The sequence below is a fragment of the Anabrus simplex genome, chromosome 2 (genome assembly GCF_040414725.1).
Source record: "Anabrus simplex isolate iqAnaSimp1 chromosome 2, ASM4041472v1, whole genome shotgun sequence".
Lineage (NCBI taxonomy): Eukaryota > Metazoa > Arthropoda > Insecta > Orthoptera > Tettigoniidae > Anabrus > Anabrus simplex.
Window position 1 is genome coordinate 1090526881 of NC_090266.1, and position 23758 is coordinate 1090550638.

Sequence of the window (23758 nt, forward strand, 5' to 3'; positions counted from 1 at the left end):
CTCCATATTGAAATACGCAGTCATCTGTTTCGAACTGTGTTTTGAAGTTGTAACCTCCATATTGAAATTAAATGAAATGGCGTATGGCTTTTATTGCTGGGAGTGTCCTAGGACAAGTTCGACTTGCCAAATGAAGGTCTTTTGATTTGACACCCGTAGGCGACCTGTGCGTCGTGATGAGGATGAAATGATGATGAAGACGACACATACACCCAGCCCCCGTGCCAGCGAAATTAATCAATTACGGTTAAAATTCCCGGCCCTGCCGGGAATCAAACTCCGGACCCGTGTGAACAAAGGCCAGCATGCTAACCATTTTGCTATGTAGCCGGACACCTCCTTATTGAAGTGTTAGCAGTTGATTTTAATAATGGTGGCTTTGTTGATATTCTTGAAGTGAAGTGTTTTGGTACTCTGATTATGGTTATGTGTGTGTGTTAATTTGTGAATATATGTGAATAAAATTAATTGTACCAACTGACAGCATCTCATGTGCGTCTTTGTGGATACATTAATTGGTGACAGTGACAGGACTATTGAATCTATTGGACTTGAAAATGAAGAACGGCCGGAGGACCGTGGTAATGCTTAAAGAGTTAACTTCCTTCATTTAGGCCCAGTTTGGAAAACTTCAGGAGGACATCAGGGCCCAGTTGGGAAAACTCGAGAAGAATATCGGGGCCCAGTTGGGAAAACTCGAGGAGAAAATCAGGGCCCAGTTCGAGACCGGATCGACGTCGGAAGAGGGAACCGAATACCCGAACACTGGACTTCGTGAGCAGGATATGGAAGCACGACGCATCCCGCATCCATGTTCGACCTGCGAGGAACTTGTGGGAGAATTCGGCAGACATGGCAGTGTCCACCAGCCAGGAGCCAACTGCCAAGTCCGCCTTCGGGAGTGGGCGCAGCGCGCTGATGAAGCGCCGCGGGTTTTCAACGCCGAGACTGAACAACCAGATGGCGCAACTGTGAATGGGCCATACCAGCACGACACGAAGAGCGAGGCGCTCAACAGCCGCAGTAAGCTCCACGGCACCGCGAACGGCCCAGGGAGGATGTTCAGCATGGAACAGAACTATGGGGAGGCTCAGACGATGTCCCACGAGATGGAGGCATCAGTGGCTACGACACAGCCAGTGGGACCCCCTCGACGAGACTGAGAACCAATGGGGCCCGAACCGACAACCACCAAATGAGGGTGCCACCTGACCGAACACAAAGGTACGAACAAGGGGAAAGCCAGCGGAGTTCCGAATGCCACGCGAGGACCTGTGGATCACCATCACCAGGAACGAAGACACCATCAACCGGACCCAGCGGACCCACCATGATGTATTATTATTATTATTACTATAATAATAATAATAATTATTATTATTACTTGTATGTATAGCTATGAAGTCTTACATCCATTTAGTATTAGTATAATTTCATATTTTGAATTATCGTGGATGTGAGTCTCTCGTGCTCTTGTCGCTACAGAGTGGTTAAGAGTACGTGTCGCATTATGGGTTAACAAAAATCAGTTATGAGGTCACTGACCGCATCCAAAGTAAAATATATTTGTTTCGGACTGTAACGGTGTTTGAGATCATACACTAGACAAATGTCTTGTAACATAGGAAGTAGCTAAAGTACCAATACAAAGGAATACAAAGGTTGTTCCTGAGTAGATGTTGCTGACACACAATGATTTTAATTCAGATATTACAAAACTGTAGCTTGGTTAATTAATTTGCAACTTTTAAGGTAGAATAACCAGGGAAATTTAGATTGCAGAACAAATATGTATGTATATATTTTTCCATTGTGATGTTCAATCAGAGGGCATAACTTATGCATGGATGTTTGTTACGTGAGAAATACAGCAATTTAAATGGCCACTCATTCATTAATATTGTTGCTGCATGTATAATATATTTGAGAATTTCTGTTGCTGCCTTTTGCTAGGTCTGCCTTAGGAGTCTCAATTTTGGATACATTACTTTTGGACTGACTATATATTGCTGTCTTCTTCTTCCTCTTCTTAGGTAAAGTAGTCTGATTTTGATTTTCTGCCACTGTGAAATATAGTGTTTTCAATTTTAGCTGATAGAAAAGTGTTTTTGACACTTTTTTTTATTTTTTTATTTTTTTAAAATTTTTTTTTATTTTTGCTATTTGTTTTACGTCGCACCGATGGGGTAGGAAAGACCTAGGAATGGGTTCGAACCCACTATCTCCCAGATGCAAGCTCACAGCTGCGCGCTCCTAACCGCACAGCCAACTCGCCCGGTTTTTGACATTGTATAATGGCACCAAGTCTCACTGGAATGTTCAGCGAATTGAATATGGTTTAAGGGCAAAACTGTTGTTCCTTGTTTGGTGATTTGAACTTTGGTTTTTTAGCTGTGATTTAACGTGTTTCCTCTCTGCAACGTACAAATTTTGAATACATCTTTCCAAGATCCTCACAGTAGTGGCTGTTATTCATATCCCAACCAACGCATTCAAGAATTTCAAAATAGAAGGGATATCTCTATTATTCGGATTCATCATAAATCAGTATTTAAGACAGTACCTTAAAGTTTTAGACTGGGTATTTACTTTAAGTGGTGTTTGATGTCTGATTTGTTTCTTTTTGACCTTCATTTTGCCATGAGTTATACTTTAAGATAACTTTGATCACTAAGGATTTTTTTTAAATTCCAAGGGCAATAGGTTCCCCATCTTAGAATAAACTTAATTGTGAAGTGCAATATGAGCATTGCAGTTCTTTCTAAAACCCTGTGTGGTTGGACTAATAATAGGGAGTCATTTTTTGTACCTTTGTACCCTTTAATAAAAATATTAACACTGCACAAACTTGTTTCAAAAATACTTTACATAGAAATCATTTAACCTCTTCAGAAGAAATATGTTGGTGTGGCTGTGTATTGCCATATTATACTTTCATAATCTTTACTTGTGATCAGTGTCTTATTTCTTGCCCATCTATTGAAGGAACAGATTTTAAGGGGTGAGGTTTTGCATGTACTCAGCCCATACAGGTAAATAAATTTAAGGATCTTTTTTTCCAGAATTCTTTCTCTTTATTTACATTTTGTTCTCATTATTTGAAGTTATAATAGTGTTTGTTATCTCTTTAGCTCCAAGAGAAGGCCCACCATAGTGAAGAGAATACTTCTCCTTCTACAAATGCAACTATCCACCCTGAAGAGCCGTTACTTATGCCTGCGCACAACAGCAGTCTACATCCTTTCAATCGTTTTAGCATGGATCACGCTAACACTAATGCTTCAAATCATTCCCACCAGCCATTAAAAGTTTCCTACAGTGGTGGACTGTTCCAGCAACATGAAACTCTTCCAGGTTCATCGGGTGTCACCAGTGCACATTCGCTACCAAATTTAGCACCTACATCAGCTCCTGTTTCTGCATTATCAGAAACACCACTTCTTCCTGGCTTGCAAAGAGCTGTCTATGCTTCATCTCCCACATCTCGAACAGCTCCAGTTGCTCCATGGCTTGAGGTCCCTGAACATCTTCATGGTCATGAGCCTAATGTTACTCCTGCTGCGTTAAATAATCAAGTTCCTCCTGGAAATAGAGCTAATAACTACTGGGATAATTTCCGGAGGTAAGATGTAATGTTATCTCAATATAGTATAAATCATACATTACATAAATTCTATTTAGCATAAATTTGTACTTTATTTTGTATTTCATATGTCCTGACACCTGTTCTTTACTCATTTGGAATTCAGTCCAGTGATATTCTCATTAACTGAAATCTTCCTTTCTTCATAAGAAAAGGAATAGTAGTTATAAAAACAGAAGGATATTTTTTTCACTTCTTTTATGATTATAAATTCAGGAGAAGTCTGTTATAGCGAGAATTCATAACGGCAAAAAATGTACTCTCTATAATGGATAGTCGTTATATCAGATTTTTTGTAAAAGTCAGGAAAGTCCCCATGCACATTAAAATTGGTACAAAACAACAATCAGTTTGTTCAAAACTTGCGTTTTAATGGATAATATCCACACTACGGCTTATTCGTTTGTAATATTTTCCGAAATCCGATCCTACGTGAAAGTGTATGTTTAATTTCATTCTGAAAAAGTTATAGTATCACTCCAGAGGCCTCTGTGGCAAACGTTTCACTTTTCTTCTTCGAAGAGCGTCAGCTAACCTAACCGTATATGTATGAGTACCATGAAAAAGTATTTGAAGCACACAAAGAGGAATTATAACATTCTTGATAACAGTGTAGAGTATTAAGCGATGGTTTACTTAGCCTTTATTTCTAACTACAGTAGAAGTCCGCTATAGCGAGTACAGCATATAGCGAGAACTCCATTATAACAACAGTTTTTTCTGTCCCTTGAAAATTCCTTTATTAAACTGTCTATTATCCTTCGGTTACAGCGAGAACCCTATTGCTGCTGCATCCGTTATTACCAGCAATTACACATGTGTAATTTTTCCATTATCAATATTTATGCACTCCACGATTATAATGAATGTGATCAATCATCTTCGGTAGAGATTTTTCACTATGTGCACTAGCAAGCTCTCTCGTCGACATTTGAACTCGAAGGCGATATCGCAGTCGATTAGTAATGCTTGTTGACTGATGTTCTATAAGCACAATTCGAAATGAAGGAGGACATGTTTTCGTAATAAATGTGTAAATAATGTTGCCAATAGCAGTAGCCAACTCGTTACAAATAAAGGCTGGAATAAACGATCACTTAATTTTAAAACGATGTACTGAAATTCAGCAAGAATGTGATAAACCTCAAGATACGGCGCAGAGTGGCTGGCTGATTGTGGAGGTTAGTTTACTCAGTAAAACCTTGTTTACCAAGCTCGATAGCTGCAGTCACTTAAGTGCGGCCAGTATCCAGCATGAACATTAAAACAAGAATAATAGTTAACACCACTTTTCCAATACTTATCCAGTATTCGGGAGATAGTGGGTTCGAGCCCCACTGTCGGCAGCCCTGAAGATGGTTTTCTGTGGTTTCCCATTTTCACACCAGGCAAATGCTGGGGCTGTGCCTTAAATAAGGCCACGGCCGCTTCCTTCCCACTTCTAGCCCTTTCCTGTCCCATCATTGCTATAAGACCTACCTGTGTCGGTGTGATGTAAAGCAACTTGCAAATTAAAAAAAAAACCCTTGTTAGGTGTTTCTGCAGGGACAAGGAAAAATAATGTGTTAAGTGCAAAAACGTACTATTGAATACACAAATAAACACTATCCAACACGAATATATGAACACTTGATATTTTTTCCCCGACATGCGTGCATTTTACGTTATGTATGTACTGGTACAGTGAAGGATATAGCCTATCTACTGTTTCTAAAGATGCATGAAAAAGATGAGAGAACATATATGAAAATCTTTTCCACTGGGGCTTATTAAACAAAACAGTGTATTAAAAGGTGTGTAAAATACCTGACAATAAATATAAAATCATTTGCTGTGGAGCCCCGTAAAGTAATAAGCACATTATTGCAGATCACCATCTTTGACCATGTATTTTGTAGAGGTTAAACTCGACCATGTGCAAGAAAAATGACTTTGGCCGTCATCTGGAATGCGACAACACTTCGATAGACTCGAGTCAAAACTCGACGGTGCAGTTTCAACATACGCGCCACCGTTGAAAGATGTGGACGCCTGTCCACTTCGTACATTTGTCTTCATTAATAAACTTTTCATGATGTTTTTTAGTATCCATAACAGGGCTACCACAAGACAAATATGCACCATGCTAGTCAACTTTACACGATTATGTTCCTAATCCTTACGTAGTCTATCACGCGACAGATATTTGCTACCCTTCACTGCATCAATCAACACAATACATTTCTAACTTCTGAGTGAAATAAAAAATATGAGCACAAAATATCAATGAAAACCGGAGAGCAAGACTGGTAATGACCTGGAAAGGCTAGGTCAAGCAGCAGGGAAACCTTTCTGGACAGTATTAAAGAATCTTAGGATGGGAAGGGAAAAAGGAAATGTTCAGTGTTTTGGGTAATTCAGGTGAACTCATAATAGATCCCAGGGAATCATTGGACAGGTGGACGGAATATTTTGAAAATATTCTCAACATAAAAGGAAATATTCCTGGTGGTGTTGCGAACAACCGAGCTCCTGGCGAGGAGGAAAATTATGTTGGTAAAATTACACTTGAACTTGAAAGGATGGTAAATAAACTCCATTGTCATAAAGCAGCACAAATAAATGAATTACACCTGAAATGATGAGGTATAGTGGGAAGGCAGGGATGAAATGGCTTCATAGAGTAGTAAGATTAGCATGTAGTGTTGGTAAGGTACCTTCAGATTGGACGAAAGCAGTAATTGCACCTATGTATAAGCAAGGGAACAGGAAGGATTGCGACAGCTATCAAGGTATGATATAGATGTTGATTCCCATAGGGAATCTGAAATATTTGTCCTGAATGAGCAGATTTATAATACCAATATAAATGGTCCGTTATTGGACATTATAAATTTTCCAGCTAGCTCATTTTCCGCCATATTTCAAAACGGTTTATTTAATATTACGAATTTTTCATGTTGACTCTATGTGAAAATTAAGGTGATGTGCGAATTATGCCCGTATATTCATTTAAGTTTGAAATGTGCACTTGCTAACTGTCGGTTTACTTGACTTAATGACTGAACGTTATGTTTTGTAAATGCCTACTCGTTAGAGGTTATTGACTATCATGTAACGTTCAGTTATACCATGGAAGCAAAAGAAAACACCATATGAGTAACATTGTAATTCTGAACTATTAGCATGTGTCCAAGATGAACGACGCAGCATTAAATATAGCCATTTATATTTACTTGAAAAATGGCTTTAGACTCCAGTGACACAAAATTAGCAGAAAAATTAAGGCAGGAGGATCCAGATCAATTTCAAACCTTGGTGCGGATGCATTTGTCTTTCGTGTTGGATCTTAATACAGACGAATTCTTTGTTTTCACAACATATATGCTTCTACGATAAAATCAACGTGCACCCTACCAGGACGCCTAACATTCAACGCGTTCTTACAAATGTCACCAACTCAACATATTACGGCACACGAAAAGAAGAACATGCTCCATCAATAATATTCAAGACTCTTAATAGCTCTAACAACAGTAGCTGCCCAAAATATCGCCAGACATCACAACCAAATATTACCTAAATTGCAAGCAGATTATACAAATACTTATCTAACCGCAATTATGTATATAGTTATATATTTTTACGGACCCATTATATCGGAACATCATAACTGATCAAATACTGTTGTGAAAACTTCGCTAACCCCATTTTACCCTAAACAATGTATATATAGCACCACATATTAATAATGTTAATGCAATGTATTTTTAACAAGGTATATATATATACCACTGTTTTAGTTATGTGTCCAATTTAACAAGATTATCCAATGCCTATGCTCAACAAAACAAATAGTTTTCTAAAAGTTCAACCCTATTCCAAGACATAAAATAACAATAATAGGCTTTATAAACTGATACTTTAGTATTTAAGATATATGCCAACAAGGTATTGCATACTAATATTTTAATCACAAGTGTCCAAACCAATAATTCTACATTTTCATATGACTGATCAATAATCAATTAATGTAATTTAAGAACCAATTTTTAATGTATATTACTGAACTTACTACTATTAATTTACACAAATGTATGTATATCTCATTCCACATTGTACAACCCAAATTAGATAGTGATAACATGAAAAATAGCATGTAATTTCATGGATGATGTATATTAGTTAACTACATACCTTGACACTGTATGCTGGGAAACTTAGCATTGACACATACAATAGCTCAAATGTACCAAGACATACATACCAACATTTATGATCAGTTGGACTTAATTTAAGTTTTAATCATTATATGTGATGTTTTTGTAAAATATATCTTTTATGCATGTCAACTGAAGATGACACCCTAGGGGTTGAAACCGGTCTTGACCGTATTTACTAGCTGAATGTGAATAAATTTTGTATTGATAAGGTGGTGACTTATATTTATATTGTTTTTGTAAAGTAATATCTATCAATACGGAAATGAAACTTATAAACAACAGTAGTGATACATCAACTCGACCATGATGATGTAGACCAAGTGCGCATGTCTCACATGGTTCTAACAAGTTTACTAGCGATGCTAGCACAGACCAACGTTATGTGTGGCTTGTCAACGATCCTGTTACTGCATTGTTTCCACTTGCACTTCTCATTCGCCACCTACAAACTGATGACTGGCCATTGAAGCAATAGATGTTTTCACGACTGCACATCTTGTTTAAAAAATCATTGAAAATACATTAATTATAGAAATTGTTGTCATATTCATAGTGGCAAAATTACATAAGTTTTTATATTCCCTACATTTCCATATCAGAATTAAAGGTGAGAATATAACATGAGAGGAAAATTATGGGGTAATACAGTAATTGCATTAAGGAACAGGTAAACCAGATCAGTTGTGTTTTTCAGATTAAAGTGCCAAAACACCTTCATTACATTATGAATATACATTATTTCTTTCGTAGATTTATTTGCAATTTTGAGAAAAGTGATTTTGGTAATAACTTAGAAAGGCCACTCTGAATTAACTAATTGAAATTAGCTCTGTGGCTTTGTATATTTCAATACGTCTTGTCATCGAATCAATAAAAACTAAGTCTAACCTTCGCCATGTTGGTCTCCCTGTGCATCTGACACTCTGCAGTGCAGTCCCTTATTCTTCTTCTTAACCGATCATGATAACCTAGATGTTGGGCCCCTTTAAACAACAACAATACTCATCATCATCATCATCATCATCATCATCATCATCATCATCATCCTTCTCTATTCAACTCACATGACCGCACCAGCAAAGCTTATTTTATACATGGCTTCATCTATGGAGTTCATTTTTAACTTAGTCTAAGGCTTTATCTCCTCATTCCATGTATTCTCCTGCCATTGTTTCCACCTGTTTCTACTAGCAGTAGTTCTCACTACTTTCATGTCTGTTGCTTCTGGCTTAAGAATAAGATATCCAGAGTCAACCCAGCTTTCACTCCCATACTTCAAAGCTGATCTAAAAACAGACCCTGTAAAAATAGTTTCATATGAGAGTCTACTTCTTTCTTATAGAATGATGTTGATCGCAACTGTAAGGTCACTGCTCTAACTTTGCTGCATCTTGATTCATTTTCACTTATACTACACTCCTGGGAGAATAGGCAGCCTAAATACTAGAAATAATTCACCTGTTTGGGTTTTATATTACCATCCTGACATTCAGTTCTCTTTGGTTTCCTCCCTACTGTCTTGGAAATACTCATTTTCTTATCATACTCGCTGCACCACTTTTGAAGCTCCAAGATATTATTAGATTGCAGGCTTTCAGCACAGTCTTTCTGACCAAGTTGTCACCATGAGCCAAACTACTTACAGAATTTCCACCCAGTTGGATCCCTCTCTGCCATTTAATACCTTTCAGTAAACAAATATGTGAGTGGAAGGTAAACATGAAAACATAAATTAGTACAATGAAGGCAATTAAGAAAATCTAATACCTATTGAATTCCTGTGTATATTATTTATAACACTGTATCTGTACGTAGTTGTGTTTTTATGTATTGTATAAAGGCCTCTATCTTAATTTTTCCTTTATTCAAAATGTGTATAGTTTTCTGATGTAGTAATAATTATTTGAATTATATCTGGCTTGCTGTAAATTACTTTAGTGTCAAGGAGTTAAGAAATTACTTACAGGTGTAGTAATAAATTCTTTGTATATTACTGGTAACAATGAAACATTTTGTCATTGTGGAAAGGTTAATATGTATGTGATAATGGGCCAAAGCACGTGCATGGACGTTGGTTAATGTGCCACTTAATGGTCAAAGGGCAATTTGTTCAACTTTGTCTATTTATTTTGTATAAATATTATCTGTCCATGTGTTATTTTGAATGTGATGAAATACTGTTATTATGTGGGACTTGTATGTAAAAAGCCATCACAAAATTTGAGAAAGTTTGCTATCATAATATATTCTCTGGAGTGTGAAAAGAAACTAGATAAAAGCACTCTTATCATGGCTGCTGCAAGTTATCTCATTGTACATGCTCTACCTCCTTGCCTTTTAATTTATGGTCACCCGCATTAAAGCTTCCTCATTAACATTGGTTCATGAGTGGGGTTGCATACTGTTTATTTATGCAATTGTGAATTTACTTAATACATGTGGGTTGTTAAAAATCTTACATATTTATTTCAGTAATATTATTAGTTAAATTGGCTTATTATGCTTAGTAGACAAACAGGAAAATAAAAAGCTTTATGTATGTGAAAGGAATGTAGAGGAAGACAAACAGTGTGGTCCTGGAACTTCCTAGTGCTGTCCCACAGCACTTTAAATATTTCTGTATCACCGACCGGCAGTTGAAACAAAATAGCATTAAATTATCATAGGGATTGCGTCCCTGTTACTGACCTCATAAAAATAAAATGGATGATGCAAACATTATTTTTAAGAAAAAAAATAAAGGATTATAGATGATACCAAATGTATTGATTCATTGAGGGAGAGTGTTTCAACATATCATATGATTGGTGAAGAGCAAATGATGGTTCAAACATGCCCAACTAACATTTTTAAACATCAAGAACTGTTTTAAAAAGTTTTTTTCTTCTAAATTTTAAGCAAATGTTTCTTTTCAATTACAGTTATTCACGTCAGAATTTACTATCGGCACATAGGAAAAGCAATGAGGGAACATCTCATGGTGCCAGTCCATTAGTAGGAAGATCTCGCAACACACTGCGCACATCTACAGAAGTAGAAATTCAGACTAGCTCAGAATCAGATCCTCTTGCTGGATCATTTGAGTCTAATGCTCAAGTCGGCTCAAGCGAAACGAACCAGCCTAACCCAGCAAACTTCAGTCTGGATGCTTCAAACAGTCCAATTGATTTTCCAGCAGCGTGCTTGGTACCTCATGCTCACAATATGTAAGTCCGTAACCTTTTTCTTCTTTATCACTTGTATGTTGATGTTTATATGCATGTATATTTTGGAAATTCTGTGTATTGAAGTGTGATTGCAATACAGAAGGAAAACTATCTTCTCAGATGGAAAAGTGACTTTGGATTTAGTATTTGTCATTGTGTATTTAAATCAATCCTATCCTAATATTCATTTAAAAGTTAAATTTAACTCTATGTGTAGGTAGTGTTCTTGGAATAATTTGAGGAACTTCTGAGCCGATCATCTGCTTAAGTAACAGTGTTTTAAAATTAATTTTGGAAATTATTTAACTCACTGTCTTTCTACTGCAAAATGTTTAATTAGTATATATATGATTGGCACTAGTGCTGGAAGCTTGTTCAGTAACAGCAACATCATCTTAATGCCTGAACTTCACACTCTTCAAGTTGTTGAATGTTCGATCATATAACTACATTGTACTTAAGAGTGTGTGTGACGGTTTACTCCTTGGTGGTGAATAGTGGTATAGTTGTATTTGTTAATATATTCCCTAAGTCTGCACTCCCCATTTACGGTCAGTTGAACAAAGGTAGTCATGTAGTTAAGTCCTGCTCCAGTAGTGAGCGTGACCCGTCTGACCGCTTGGCGTTCAATAGTATAAGCAAGCGCACCACATTTGGTCTGACTGATTCGCATTCGCTGTCACTACGACATTTGTTATGAACATGGGACAGAAGTCCATAGACGGGGTGAAAGCAAAATCTGAGAGGAAGCAATATGGATTACTCAATTTAGAAAGGATGAAGAATCACTTGTGGGAATGTTTCTTGCTAGTAACAGCTGCGAATGGTCAACTTGCAGGGTATGTTCCATGTAAATTTTGTGCTTCCTTATTGATATTTGCATCTACTACCCCACATATGAAAGCACATGGGTATAAAGTGCAGCCGAACACAGTGCGTCCATCAAATACAGTATCACACAATATCAAGCAAAACATTACATACAAATGCGTCCAAATGTGTGCAACAGATCTCCGTCCCTTTTCTGTGATTTTTGGAAAAGGTTTCTAAATCTGTGTCGAAAATGAGTTAATGTTAGAGCAGACTATGGACGAGTAAACGATGCCGATATTCTTACCACAACAATTCATGTATTAAAACATCGACTTTCTGATGACGATCCACTTGTATAGTGGAGAAATAACAGCACAGAATATCTAAGACATGCTCTAACGAGAAAAATTCTATTCTAGCCTCCAATGCGGCAAGTGAAAGAAATTTCAGTTCAGTTGGTAACTTTATTAGGGAGAATAGAAGCTTGCTTATCCATGATATACTGTAGTAAATGACGCTCTTTTGATTCGTTCTGTACTAAAAGAGACAACACAATAATGATGAATGTTTGTGACGGTGTGAAAGTCAGTACAAGTTAATGTTCTGTGTCTACTAACGTGACAGTTTGATCTCACACAATTTATAGTCAGTTTGTAATTACATTACTTCAGTGTGTATTTCGTTACAATATTTGTGTGGTGTCCAACAGGTTTTATAGTCAGCCACTCTCCTTTCCTTGCTCCTTTTAAGTTTTTCACTGTAACTTTCTTGATACTGTCCATAAGCGCAACAGCCGCCTTACCTCAGACTACATGCTGCTAACCAACCCGCTCAAAGTCGACCAGGATACGGTTGACCATATGAGGTTCGAATGGGCGTGAACGAACAAACTGGGTCATTTCCAGAACTGTATTCCCTACTACATTCTACGTTCTCATGGCACTATTTTTTTTCTTCTTATTTTATACTTTGAGGATATACATTGGATTCAAACCTAACACAACTCTTGAATATCTTCTATACTTCTAATAATACCGTATAATCCCGAATACCACCTGCCACCATATAAGACGTGCACCCTAAATCTGAGACAGCAAAATACGGAAAAAAATAAAAAGGCAAATAAATTACATACCTATTTAATTTTCTTCAAATATACCACAAATATAAATTCAAGCAGCTTACAGTTAATAAAATCGTCACAAAAACCATAAATAAAATCGGTCCAATACTCAGATCATTCAGAATTCACTGTCGTCATCTGAAGTTTCACCATAGGAACTTTCGTCGCTGGCATCTTTCCACAAATAGTCGTCCTCACTGAATTTGAAATTCCACATTTCTTAAAGCTTTTGGACACTAGATCTTTGGGAATGCGTGCCCATGCGGTCTTGATCCATCTGCATATTAGTCCCACTTCAGGCCTCTTTACTCGTCCGGTTGGTGTTAACATGTGAATACCATCAGACATCCATTCGGTGCACAAATGTTTCATTGCAGTTTTGAAAGGCCAGTTCGTGCACACATCCAACGGCTGTAGAATAGAAGTTAGTCCTCCGGGAATTATCGCAAGATCGGTTTTTTCCTTTCCTCGTCATATCTTTTACGGCGTCAGTTGTATGTCCTCGGTAACTGTCCAACACAAGCATGTTTCGTTTTTGTAACAAAGATCCCGGGCGACGTTTCGCACTGTCCATCCAGCCGGACTCGTGTTCTAACAATAACACCGGACGGCAAGTTTCCTTTCGGAAGTGTTTTCCTTTTCAGAACCATGTATGGAGGGAGTTTGGTTCCATCCGCTAATACGCACAACATTACCGTGCATCGTTGCTTTTCGTTACCACCTTTTCTGATGGTTAAACTCTTAGAACCCTTTGTATCCACTGTATTTTCCAACAGTATTTCAAAATAGGCAGGTGTCTGGTCAGCATTCCCAGCTTGCAACAGCAAATTATATTTTGCTTCCTCAAATGAATAATGTGACGCTGAAAGGCCGTTCATTTTTCTTCATATGCCCCAGGGAGACGTTGTGAAATAGACGTACATCTCCGAATGCACAATCCCTTTCTCCGATAAAAGTTTCGGATCCATCTGCGGCTTGCAGTAAAACCCTGTGTTTTGAGTTCTTTTGAGATCTCGAGTGCTTTCAATTGACACATTTCACTAGAAACACCATATCCTAACTCACGTTTTTCTATCACAAATTTGTGGGTTGGTTCAATTTCCAGAAACACTGCACTCCACCCGCGGAGCACTCTGCGTTCACCGTTACTTTTTAGAAGTTTTTCTTTTTTCTTCCACCAATCACGAATACACGATTCATCAGTATCGTACTTTTGGCCAACGGCACGATTTCTCTATATTTCAGCTTCGCTTAAAACTTTAAATTTCTCACGCACAGTAAATGGCTGCAGATGCCGTTTTGAATCCACCGCTTCCTATCAAGACCACTTTCACGGGACAGATATGGAACTCTAATGTGAGCGAGGTAGACTTCAGTAACCAACATCCTCAACTCTCGCAAAGTACGATATCCCACGAGTTCAGCTATTTGCGCACCCAGCATGCTAGCAACACTTGTGAAACAAATGACGATTGAGCATCTGCAGCGGCGGCTTTCATATTTACCACATATTTACCCATATTCTTTGATTTACCGTTTTTCATTACCTTATCTTTCGTGCTTACATGCCACAGTAACCGTATTGAGGAAAAATTGATCTTGTTTTCTAGAATGCAACTAAAACACATAAGACCTGAATACCCGTTTAAATGTGCTATGTTGAGTACAGTAACCGTATTAAAATCTGTTTCAATATTCCATGTAAACGTAGTAAATATTTATTAGAATGAACAGTTTGAATATGACCCGCACCCAAGATTTAGAATTAGAAGATTTAGAACCAATATTTTGGGGAAAAAGGTGTGCTTGGCATTTTATTACTTTGCAGTGCTTTACTCTACTTTTATAAAGGAATGATGCAGTCCTGAATGTCATTTTCAAATTTTGATCTTTCTGATGGAAAGTTGTTGATGATTTAAGTTGCTGGTGTTGCTGTTTCATAACTAGGTGGCTGCCAAATCTTGATTCATATGTGGTTCTTTGAATATTAAGGCACCATGAACTGACAGCTACTGGGAAGTGTTCACAGAGCGACATGCTTAAACTGTTCATCAGGATATTATTCCGTGTAAACATTGAAAAAGTTTTGATATTTTGGCTACATTGTGAAATGACACAGGTTGATTTGTGCCTGTACTCATACTTTTAAAGTATCTGAAGTCTAAGTGTTGGCGCCACTAACAAACCACCGCTCTCCATCTCTCTCATTTTTGTTATTTTGTCTTGATAAAGGCTACCGCAGTGTAGCTGGAATTTCGACACTTTTGAAACGTCTACACGGCCTAATATCCCAATAAACAATTTCATCTTGTCGATGAACATTGGCTGTGAAAGCCTGCACCCATATGTGTTCACAGAACCTTTGAATTTTACAGAGCATACATTGAGAAGCACTGTTGTAATGAAACAATAACTTTAATGAATACACATTATGGTAATTGGATTATGCTTTCAAACTATATGGAGAAGATATTACAATATTGACTAAATATTACTGTATTGTATTCTAACATTGTGATTGGGTTTTAAATGTATGTAATTTGTTATATTATTTAGATATTTCATTCTTGATCATAAATTATTTTTGCTTCCAATTCTGTAGGTCACGTAAAATGAAGTTGAATACTGAGCCACAACCTCAACAAGCAATGACTCTGAGCTATGACACAACTTCTGAGTTATCAGGATTGCCAGTACTTCATTCATCTGCTCAGTCTTTTTCTGATGAACCAAACTTGTCAGCAAAGTGCAGGAACACAAGGACTTTACTGTCAGAAACTGGTGATTTTTTGGAAGGTGTTTCTTCAGTTGAATCAGAAAATCTAACTGTTTCAAGGTAAAATAACATAGTACAGTATTTAATCTTTATTTTCTTCTTCTCCTCAACCTGTATCAAGTAACACATACTGGCCTAGAGGTGCTTTCCACATGCCAGGCATGAGGCTCATATAAAATGTCTCAAACCAAATTTTTTAATTGGTTGGCTATTTACTGATTTTGATTTGGTGTAACATTTGGAAGCAGCAAGAATTGCTGTCTACAGTGGAAACACTATTTCTTATTAAAATCACCAGAAAGTGATGTAAGTGTGAAGAGTTATTTAAATCAGGACTTCCATTTATATGTCCTGCTTAGAATCACAGAGTGGTTGTGGCATTGCAAAACAAAATAAGTATACACTCACATATTCTTTCCTGTCAGAGGATATAAAATAAATTATAGATGACATAATTATCAGGACTCAGTAAGATATTTTGCAATTAAAATAACTTTACCTATGATAACCTTATATGTGAGCAGTGAAAAGTAAATTAACTAGAGCGTACATAGATGGTGTTCGTAAAATGAATATTAACCAGTCGTACCAGGATGCCTGAGATAGTAGTGGAAGACAGGCGACTAAGAGGAAGACCAAGGGATAGATGGCTGAATGGAGAGGAGGAGCTGGGGAAGAAAATAGGGGAGAACTGAACCAAAGTGACTACATGGAAATGGTGGGATGACTGAAGACAATAGAGAGGCTTATTTTCTCAACAGACTTGGCCAGTGACTGGAACCTGTGGAGGATGATGATGATGATGATCATGACCAGATAAATTGTAGATGTGGGGCAGAAAACAGAAACAAGGGCTGACAAGCTTAATGAAGAATCTTTATGTTGTACAGTGCTGTGAACAAAGGGATTGTAGTTGAAATCGAATGCCAGTGTATCCCAGCGCAAGTTGTATAAACCAGGTGGTATGAACAAAAGCAGTAAACATACAGATGGTGAAAGGATCATCTTTCCATGACCTTGTGTTCCAGGAGCCATGGAATCACAGAACAGGACAGATGAGGGTTGGGAACCATAGTGGCAGCTCACAATATTGTGGTGGTGAAAGTGATAGATAGTGCACCCCAAAGGACAATGAAGTAACTTTCTCCATAATTCAGCTAGGAACACCCGAGATTTGTACAATGGTATCAATATCTCTGGACAGTATGATGGGTGATAATGGTATTCTTGAAGATCTGGTCTAGCTGTAGCCAGTAAAGTTATTCAGAAACGCAACGAAAGCATTGATACTACAGCTAATAACAGAACTCAACCAGCAAGATCAGGTAATGGCTGACCTCAACAAGGAATCAACCAAACATATGGATGATATTGAGCAATGTAAGCATTTTCAAAAATTTTGATTATAACAGGTTCTTCAGCATGCTGAAACTTTGAATAAATCAATGTACAAACTACCTGAAAATGAAGACATGTGGTAACAGAATTATACCCAAAAAAGAAACAACTCGATTCATATATTTCCTCTTTCAGGCAGTTCATAAATTTATTTATTCGGAATTAGTTTTGGCAGACTGAAGATCCGAACAGTTATAAATTAACTGATGATGGTAACTCGCCAAGTGTAAAAACCTGGTTTCTCACAAACTTTGCTCAGTGAAAGAGGGGTCGAAATACGCGAACACATGTTTCGGCTTATCTGCAGACACTCGACTGTTTCTGAGAAAATGACGGTCAAAGTTTCTTACATGCTTTACATGTCTTTTGGAGCGTAACTAGTTCAACAGACGCGGTGACAGAGCGGCTATCGGCGTGTCTTCACACATTTGCACCCCATGTTCCAATCTTGATGGATTGGTCTTTTTTTTTTCCTTTCATTTATTTACTTACGTCCATTCACAGTTACTACACAAATGTTTCTTATCAAGTTAGTGGATACAAGAGCATTATGTTGATTGTAAAATTACAACTGGGTTTCACAATAAGTGTTATGTAATTACTGTATTAAATATATATATATAGTATTTTTCAGGGATTACAATGTTTTGTAAGTTCATTCTTATGTTAGCATTTCAGGGAGATACGGTGCATTCCCTTGGATAATACCGATCATAGAAACATTCGAAACATAGAAATTTCGCACAACACGAACATCGCACGAAGGCAGGTTTGCCACAGTTTCATTTCTGGGTGGCAATGTCACTTGGAAAAGAAACATTGTTAACATTACTGAAGTTTTCACATGTTGGCAATAACTTTGTGACATACCACGCATAACGGATCATTTTTCTAAAACGTGGTGCTTACAGTTGATTATGAATCAATGCGTGGATTTTTATTGGATCGCATCTAGTTGTGATATCCCTTTGCTGTGCAATGAGTCTAGAACAATTGTTGCTTTAAAATTCATTTACCAGACAGAACATTAATATATGAAAAAGGACAAAGATATATCAAAATACATTGAGTAAAACCATTTTAAGTAGTAATCATCAATGGACAGACATAAATAAATGAAACAAAAAAGAAAACCAGTTCATTGGGATTTGAACACAGGGCGCAAATGTGAGAAGTTGCAGCATAAATCATTGTGCCATTGAAATGAACTCATTACGCTGTAAAAGGCACGTTTGATAGTACATATATCACACCCTCGCACTATATGTAGAAGTGAGAGATGTTATTGTCAGTATTCGACTTATTATTATTATTATTATTATTATTATTATTATTATTATTATTATTATTATTATCGTCAGTATTTCAGTTGTATATTTTGTCACTAAAATTTGTAAGCTGGGAGGTTTCCATATATGTAGTATGAGTAATTTGTTTGTACCACGGCTGAAAAAACATTGTTATGTTGAACTCTGGTAATTTGGATGAGTCATGTGTCTACCCCAGTGTTTGATGAGATGTACGTGTTGTGGTTGTCGTCATCGGGAAGTTCTATGAGTCATGTATATATTCCAGTCTGATGAGATGAGCTTGTTGTTGTACTCGGAAAGTTATATGACTTATGTGAAACACCCCCGAGATTGTTTATAACTTGGGACCAAGGAGGAGTTCACGGCGTGGTCTTGACAAAAGGATCTACCATGATTGGCTGGCGAGGATCAATCTTGGCGTATCATGTGAGAGCAGAGGTCTTTATATACTTGGACATCACAGCGGAAGAGAACTATAACAACGGGACACAATGTACGAGAAGGAAGGATAAACACAGACACATTGTAGAGGAATGAAGTAGTGCTGACACTGTACGAGAAGGAAGAAGACCACACACTGTACGGGAAGGAAGTAGTGCTAACACACACGGGAGTGAAACTGGATGTACGGTACTGAAGTGAGACTGCTGCACTGTACTGGACTGGACTTCAAACGTTCGTGGAACGTTGTCTGTGCTTACGCATTAAGTATTGTAGCACTTGTGGCGGCCTGGCATTATATGTTGGTGAAGGCTATCTCAGACTTTCCATAATTTACGTTCAGGATCGACAAGCGTGTGTTGCTCAAATGTATATACCTTTACAACAAGTGTTAAAGTCAGTGAACACAGTATTACGAGGTACAGTATCTGTGTGATATTATAAGTGATGATTATGAGAATCGGCAAGTCGTGTTGGTACAGAGACAGTGAAGGGTTCTTACCTACATACATGTACATTGTTCAACGAACTAACTACAAATGGTGGCTTAGTTCTTGCTTTCGTTTTCCCACTATTTTCTTTGTTGTTGTTGTAAATATGGGTTTTCCAGTAATATATTGTTTATGTATTATAAGTGTATTTTGGTGTGTTGATGAGGTGCTCATGCATGGATTTTATTGAGAATATAGTTAGATATTTTAGAATCAGTGGAGTTATTGATGAACCTAGGTGCAGTTCCCACCTATTTAGTCATTTTCAGGTTAGGTAAGGCCTGTAGCAGATATACCAGTACGCAGCATTATGTACATGCCCTGGGAGATCAAGAATTATCATGCTCTATCTAAATTCGAGGGATCCATTTTGGTGAACTCTGCCGCCCATACTACGGACATTTTGATTAATTTTGTTTATTAATTTAATTTATTTCAAGTATTCTATTAAGTTTGTGAGTAATTTTATTTATTTATTCAGTTATTTATTTTATTATTATTATTTATTTAGCATTTACTAATAGTTACACACGTAAAGCATGTCGGAAATTTTCTCCGTCATTTTATTGGAAACAGTTGAGTGTATGTGGATAAACTAAAACGTGTTTGCTTATTTCGACCCCTCTTTCGCTGAGTGAAGTTTGTGGGAAGTCGGGTTGTTACACTTGGTGGGTTTCCCTCGTGAGTCAAAACTGAAAAGAGATGTCTTCACATATCACAAAAAATGTCAGCATTGCCACAGTTTGAGGTATTTTGGCGTGCCAGAATTTCCTGGGGAGAACACAAACATATGTATTATGGGGGTAGCCTTGAACATTAATAATCCCCTTGATCTGATTGAAACAGTTTTTTCCTTATGTAGCAAAAAGGAAAAGGCTGACTGTTGTAAAATTTATCTCCTTCATTGAATGGTATCCCTTTTCAAATTAAAGACATTTCTCAAAAATAAAAGTGTTATGGTTTGAGAAGATCCAACAACAGTTCGTGTAGACTTTCTGAAACAAACTATTGTTTTGAACTATAGTTGTGCTGGGCTATCAGCAGCGTTGTTGTTATGTGTCAGTGAAATAAATCTCCAACTAATGTCACCTTGAGGCCTAAGGGCACTGATTGCACTGATGAAGCAGTACACAATATCGTAGAAGTAAGACATTAAGATAAACAACTTGCTGACCAGCTTGAACTCTCCTTTGTAAATTGAGAACCAAAGAGGTGACATGTAGCAATATCATGATATTGTTTCTCTTATATATATTGCAAACAATCTATATAAATAAAACAGTAATGTTGTCTGTCCATTTGATTTTTCCTTTGTGCAGTTTAGTTTTTTTCTTTTCATGTGTGTGACATTTAGAGCAGATAGTGACAAAATATTGATTGCCATATACTGTATTATCTATATGTTTCACCATTGAGCAAAAAGTATGCTGAAGATATTTTTGTGAAACTTGGTATTTAGGCTATGTCAGGTTGCCATTCATTTACTTGGGTACACTTTGTTTCCAAATTAAAGTGTCAACACTTGGATTATATAAGAAAACATGAAATGAAAATCTCAAAATATCTTCTTTGATACTGGATATATAAAGAAATGTTAGAGAACAAAACTAGTTTAAAATGTAATTTTAAACAAACTTTTGTTCTACACAAAATTTTGATAGTTTGTACATACATACATACATACATACATACATACCAAGCGAGTTGGCAGTGCAGTTAGGAGCGTGCAGCTGTGAGCCTGCATTAGGGAGATTGTGAGTGTGAACCCCACTGTCGGCAGCCCCAAAACACACACTTTTCAACCATGAATGATCACATTCACTACTTGCTGCCTATTTACAATAGGCAGTCCAGCTTGATGGTATTACCAGAGACGGCTATAATCCTTATTGAGAGGCTCGTCGTACTTTCACTTCATCTCACAAGTCCTATCACCCCATAGAGCAGCTGTGTATAGACGGGTAGGTTTGAACACAGGGCTGCTGATCTCCAGAACAGATGATGATGTTCCTGGTTCGACTCCAGAGAAAATCCAGTAATTCACACAGCCAGACACAGTCATCTACTTAACACCGACAACTAAACAGCAAAAGCTCAACAGTGCTAACCAGCAGGACAATACTCCTCATAACAATGTCCGAACCACTATACTTGCACCAAATGCTCCCCATACAAACTCCAAGTCGGTCTACAGTCCACATTGGTACACGCAGAGTATACCGTATTCCTTACTCCAATTGACTGGTGGAGCACCCACCGCAGACTCGACACTCCAGTACTACAACAACTCCTTGTTCACGGCGGTCTTGTATTTATAACTCTACCAGCGGTTACCCACGGCCTCACTCGCGTGGATTTCACAATTTGTCAGAGTAATCACTTCTCGTACTGCACTAAGACATTACCTGAAAATCCCTAAAGTAAGCCTATAAAAACTCACCTATAATTTGCGATTCATTTACTACAGTACCCCTTCGTAGGCCACGGTTTTGGTTTTGCCATTTGGGATTAACCCGATGAGTGCTACGCCCACCTATAGACGGGCTGACGTGGCCGGTCCACCACTGCTATGCCCGTCTATAGGCGGTGCGCGATAATTTTAATTTTTTTTTTTTTAGCTTCCCGGTTCACTTTCGAGTGCGAATTTGATCTCTGACATGTTCTGCCATCTGTTGGGCATTATGTAGAACTAAATAATCAGAGATTATAGCTTCGGGAAGTAACTTACAGAGCTTTTTGTAGACGTCTGTGGAGTTCAGCTGTGATGTAAACAAACATGGCGGAACAACAGTCTAGTTTCTCTTGCAGCGATGTTATTAAGGATCACAGAATCTTTCAGTTATTAACCACAGCAGAAAGTGATGATGGAGATGATCATTTTAATGAATTGTTAAGCAATTTTGAAAGTGAGAGTGATAGGGAGAGTGCCGGAAATATTGTATGTGAGAGAGAAACAGAGCCTCCTTCTAAACGAAAGAAGAAAATCACGGTGAGTACAAAAGCTATTTTATCACTATTTTCGTGGCGGACGGATTACTTTTCTTCACCAGAGTTTCAAGTAATTGTGACAGGCTCTGAGGGCCAAGTAGTGTTTGATGACAACCCGAAAATCATTGATTTTTTAGGAACTTTTGTGTCAGTGCAGTTGGTGCAGATAGTTCAACAAATCAGCATCACCAAAAACCAGTAGAAAAGATTTAACTATCACCACATTCCAGGCTTGGAAAGTATTTTAAATCATCAACTTATATACTTCTAAGAAGTTATATGTGTTAGTTGCCTACAGATTTCAGGAAATAATATTATTTTGGGCTCTTTACTTTGTATAAAGATAATGCACACATGGGCGCATGAGTGTAATTTTGTTTTCTCTCAAAATAATATTGAAGATAAGTGTAGGATTTTCCATTTGCATTAGATTTATAAACAACCAACATTTATAAACATTTTAAGCTAATCACCCCACTGATAAGTTAAAAATTGAGGCATCTACAAAAATTTTTACATACAAATGAAAAAACTCAGCACTGAGGTGCCAAACAGTCAACTGGTAACTCAGCACTTAAGAGGTTAGGATGACCAGGCTACTGGCAGAGCTAACTCTGAAACATGTGACATAGAACTGTACATGTGAGAAACCGCTGTTATGATAGGGGTATGTCGGGCAGAATATGTATCACTATACAGCAGTTTGTAACGAGTTTCAATTTATACTCAACTGCAACTATTTAAAGATATAACAATGGTTAATCCAATTGGAGGCAAACTGGGATTAATGAGGTGTCCGTGGAAGGAACAACAAGAATAAGTGTAACATTTAACCAAACGAGTATATTCTTTCTACTAGAAACATAACCAAATTAACTCAATATTTCACAGTGTTGAAAAATACAGCAACAATGTTCGAATGAAAATAACGTAATTACAACAGAGTGTTATACCTATTACAAAAGATTTACGTAAGGCAATTAAAAAAGATATTGCAAATTTCCAAGCCTCAGCTTAACAAGGAGAGAGAAAACAATTTGAACAGAACAAAAGGGGAAAGCGTGTAACAAAAGAGGACAGGAGGGAACGGGTCGAGATCACAACACCGGGAGTCGCCCAAGCACGTAACCATGTGAAGTGCCAGAGATTTTTCAAAGTTTACTTGCTAAAGTCCAGGCTCACATTCGATCATTCAAGCCTCAGCACTCAATGCATCATCTTAGTGCCTTTATTTTGTTTTAAAAGAGATACTGAAGTTAAAATACTCAACTTAAACTGCCCATGCTCACGAAGTTAAAGTTATGCCTGCGTAATAAAGTCCACTGGGCAAATAATAATAATAATAAAACACTCTGTTGCTTACCTAA

At 37.4% G+C, this 23758-nt stretch overlaps 1 protein-coding gene across 4 annotated transcripts in view; it reads left to right on the forward strand.

Moving 5' to 3' along the window:
* cmb (combover) overlaps positions 1-23758 on the forward strand; it is a 522232-nt gene that overhangs the window by 402683 nt on the left and 95791 nt on the right. For all 4 annotated transcript variants that reach the window (XM_067139692.2, XM_067139691.2, XM_067139689.2 and 1 more), the window contains 3 exons: positions 3132-3622; positions 10767-11051; positions 15590-15823. In XM_067139692.2, the coding sequence (XP_066995793.2) occupies positions 3132-3622; positions 10767-11051; positions 15590-15823 (1010 nt within the window). The remainder of the gene's footprint in view (positions 1-3131; positions 3623-10766; positions 11052-15589; positions 15824-23758) is intronic.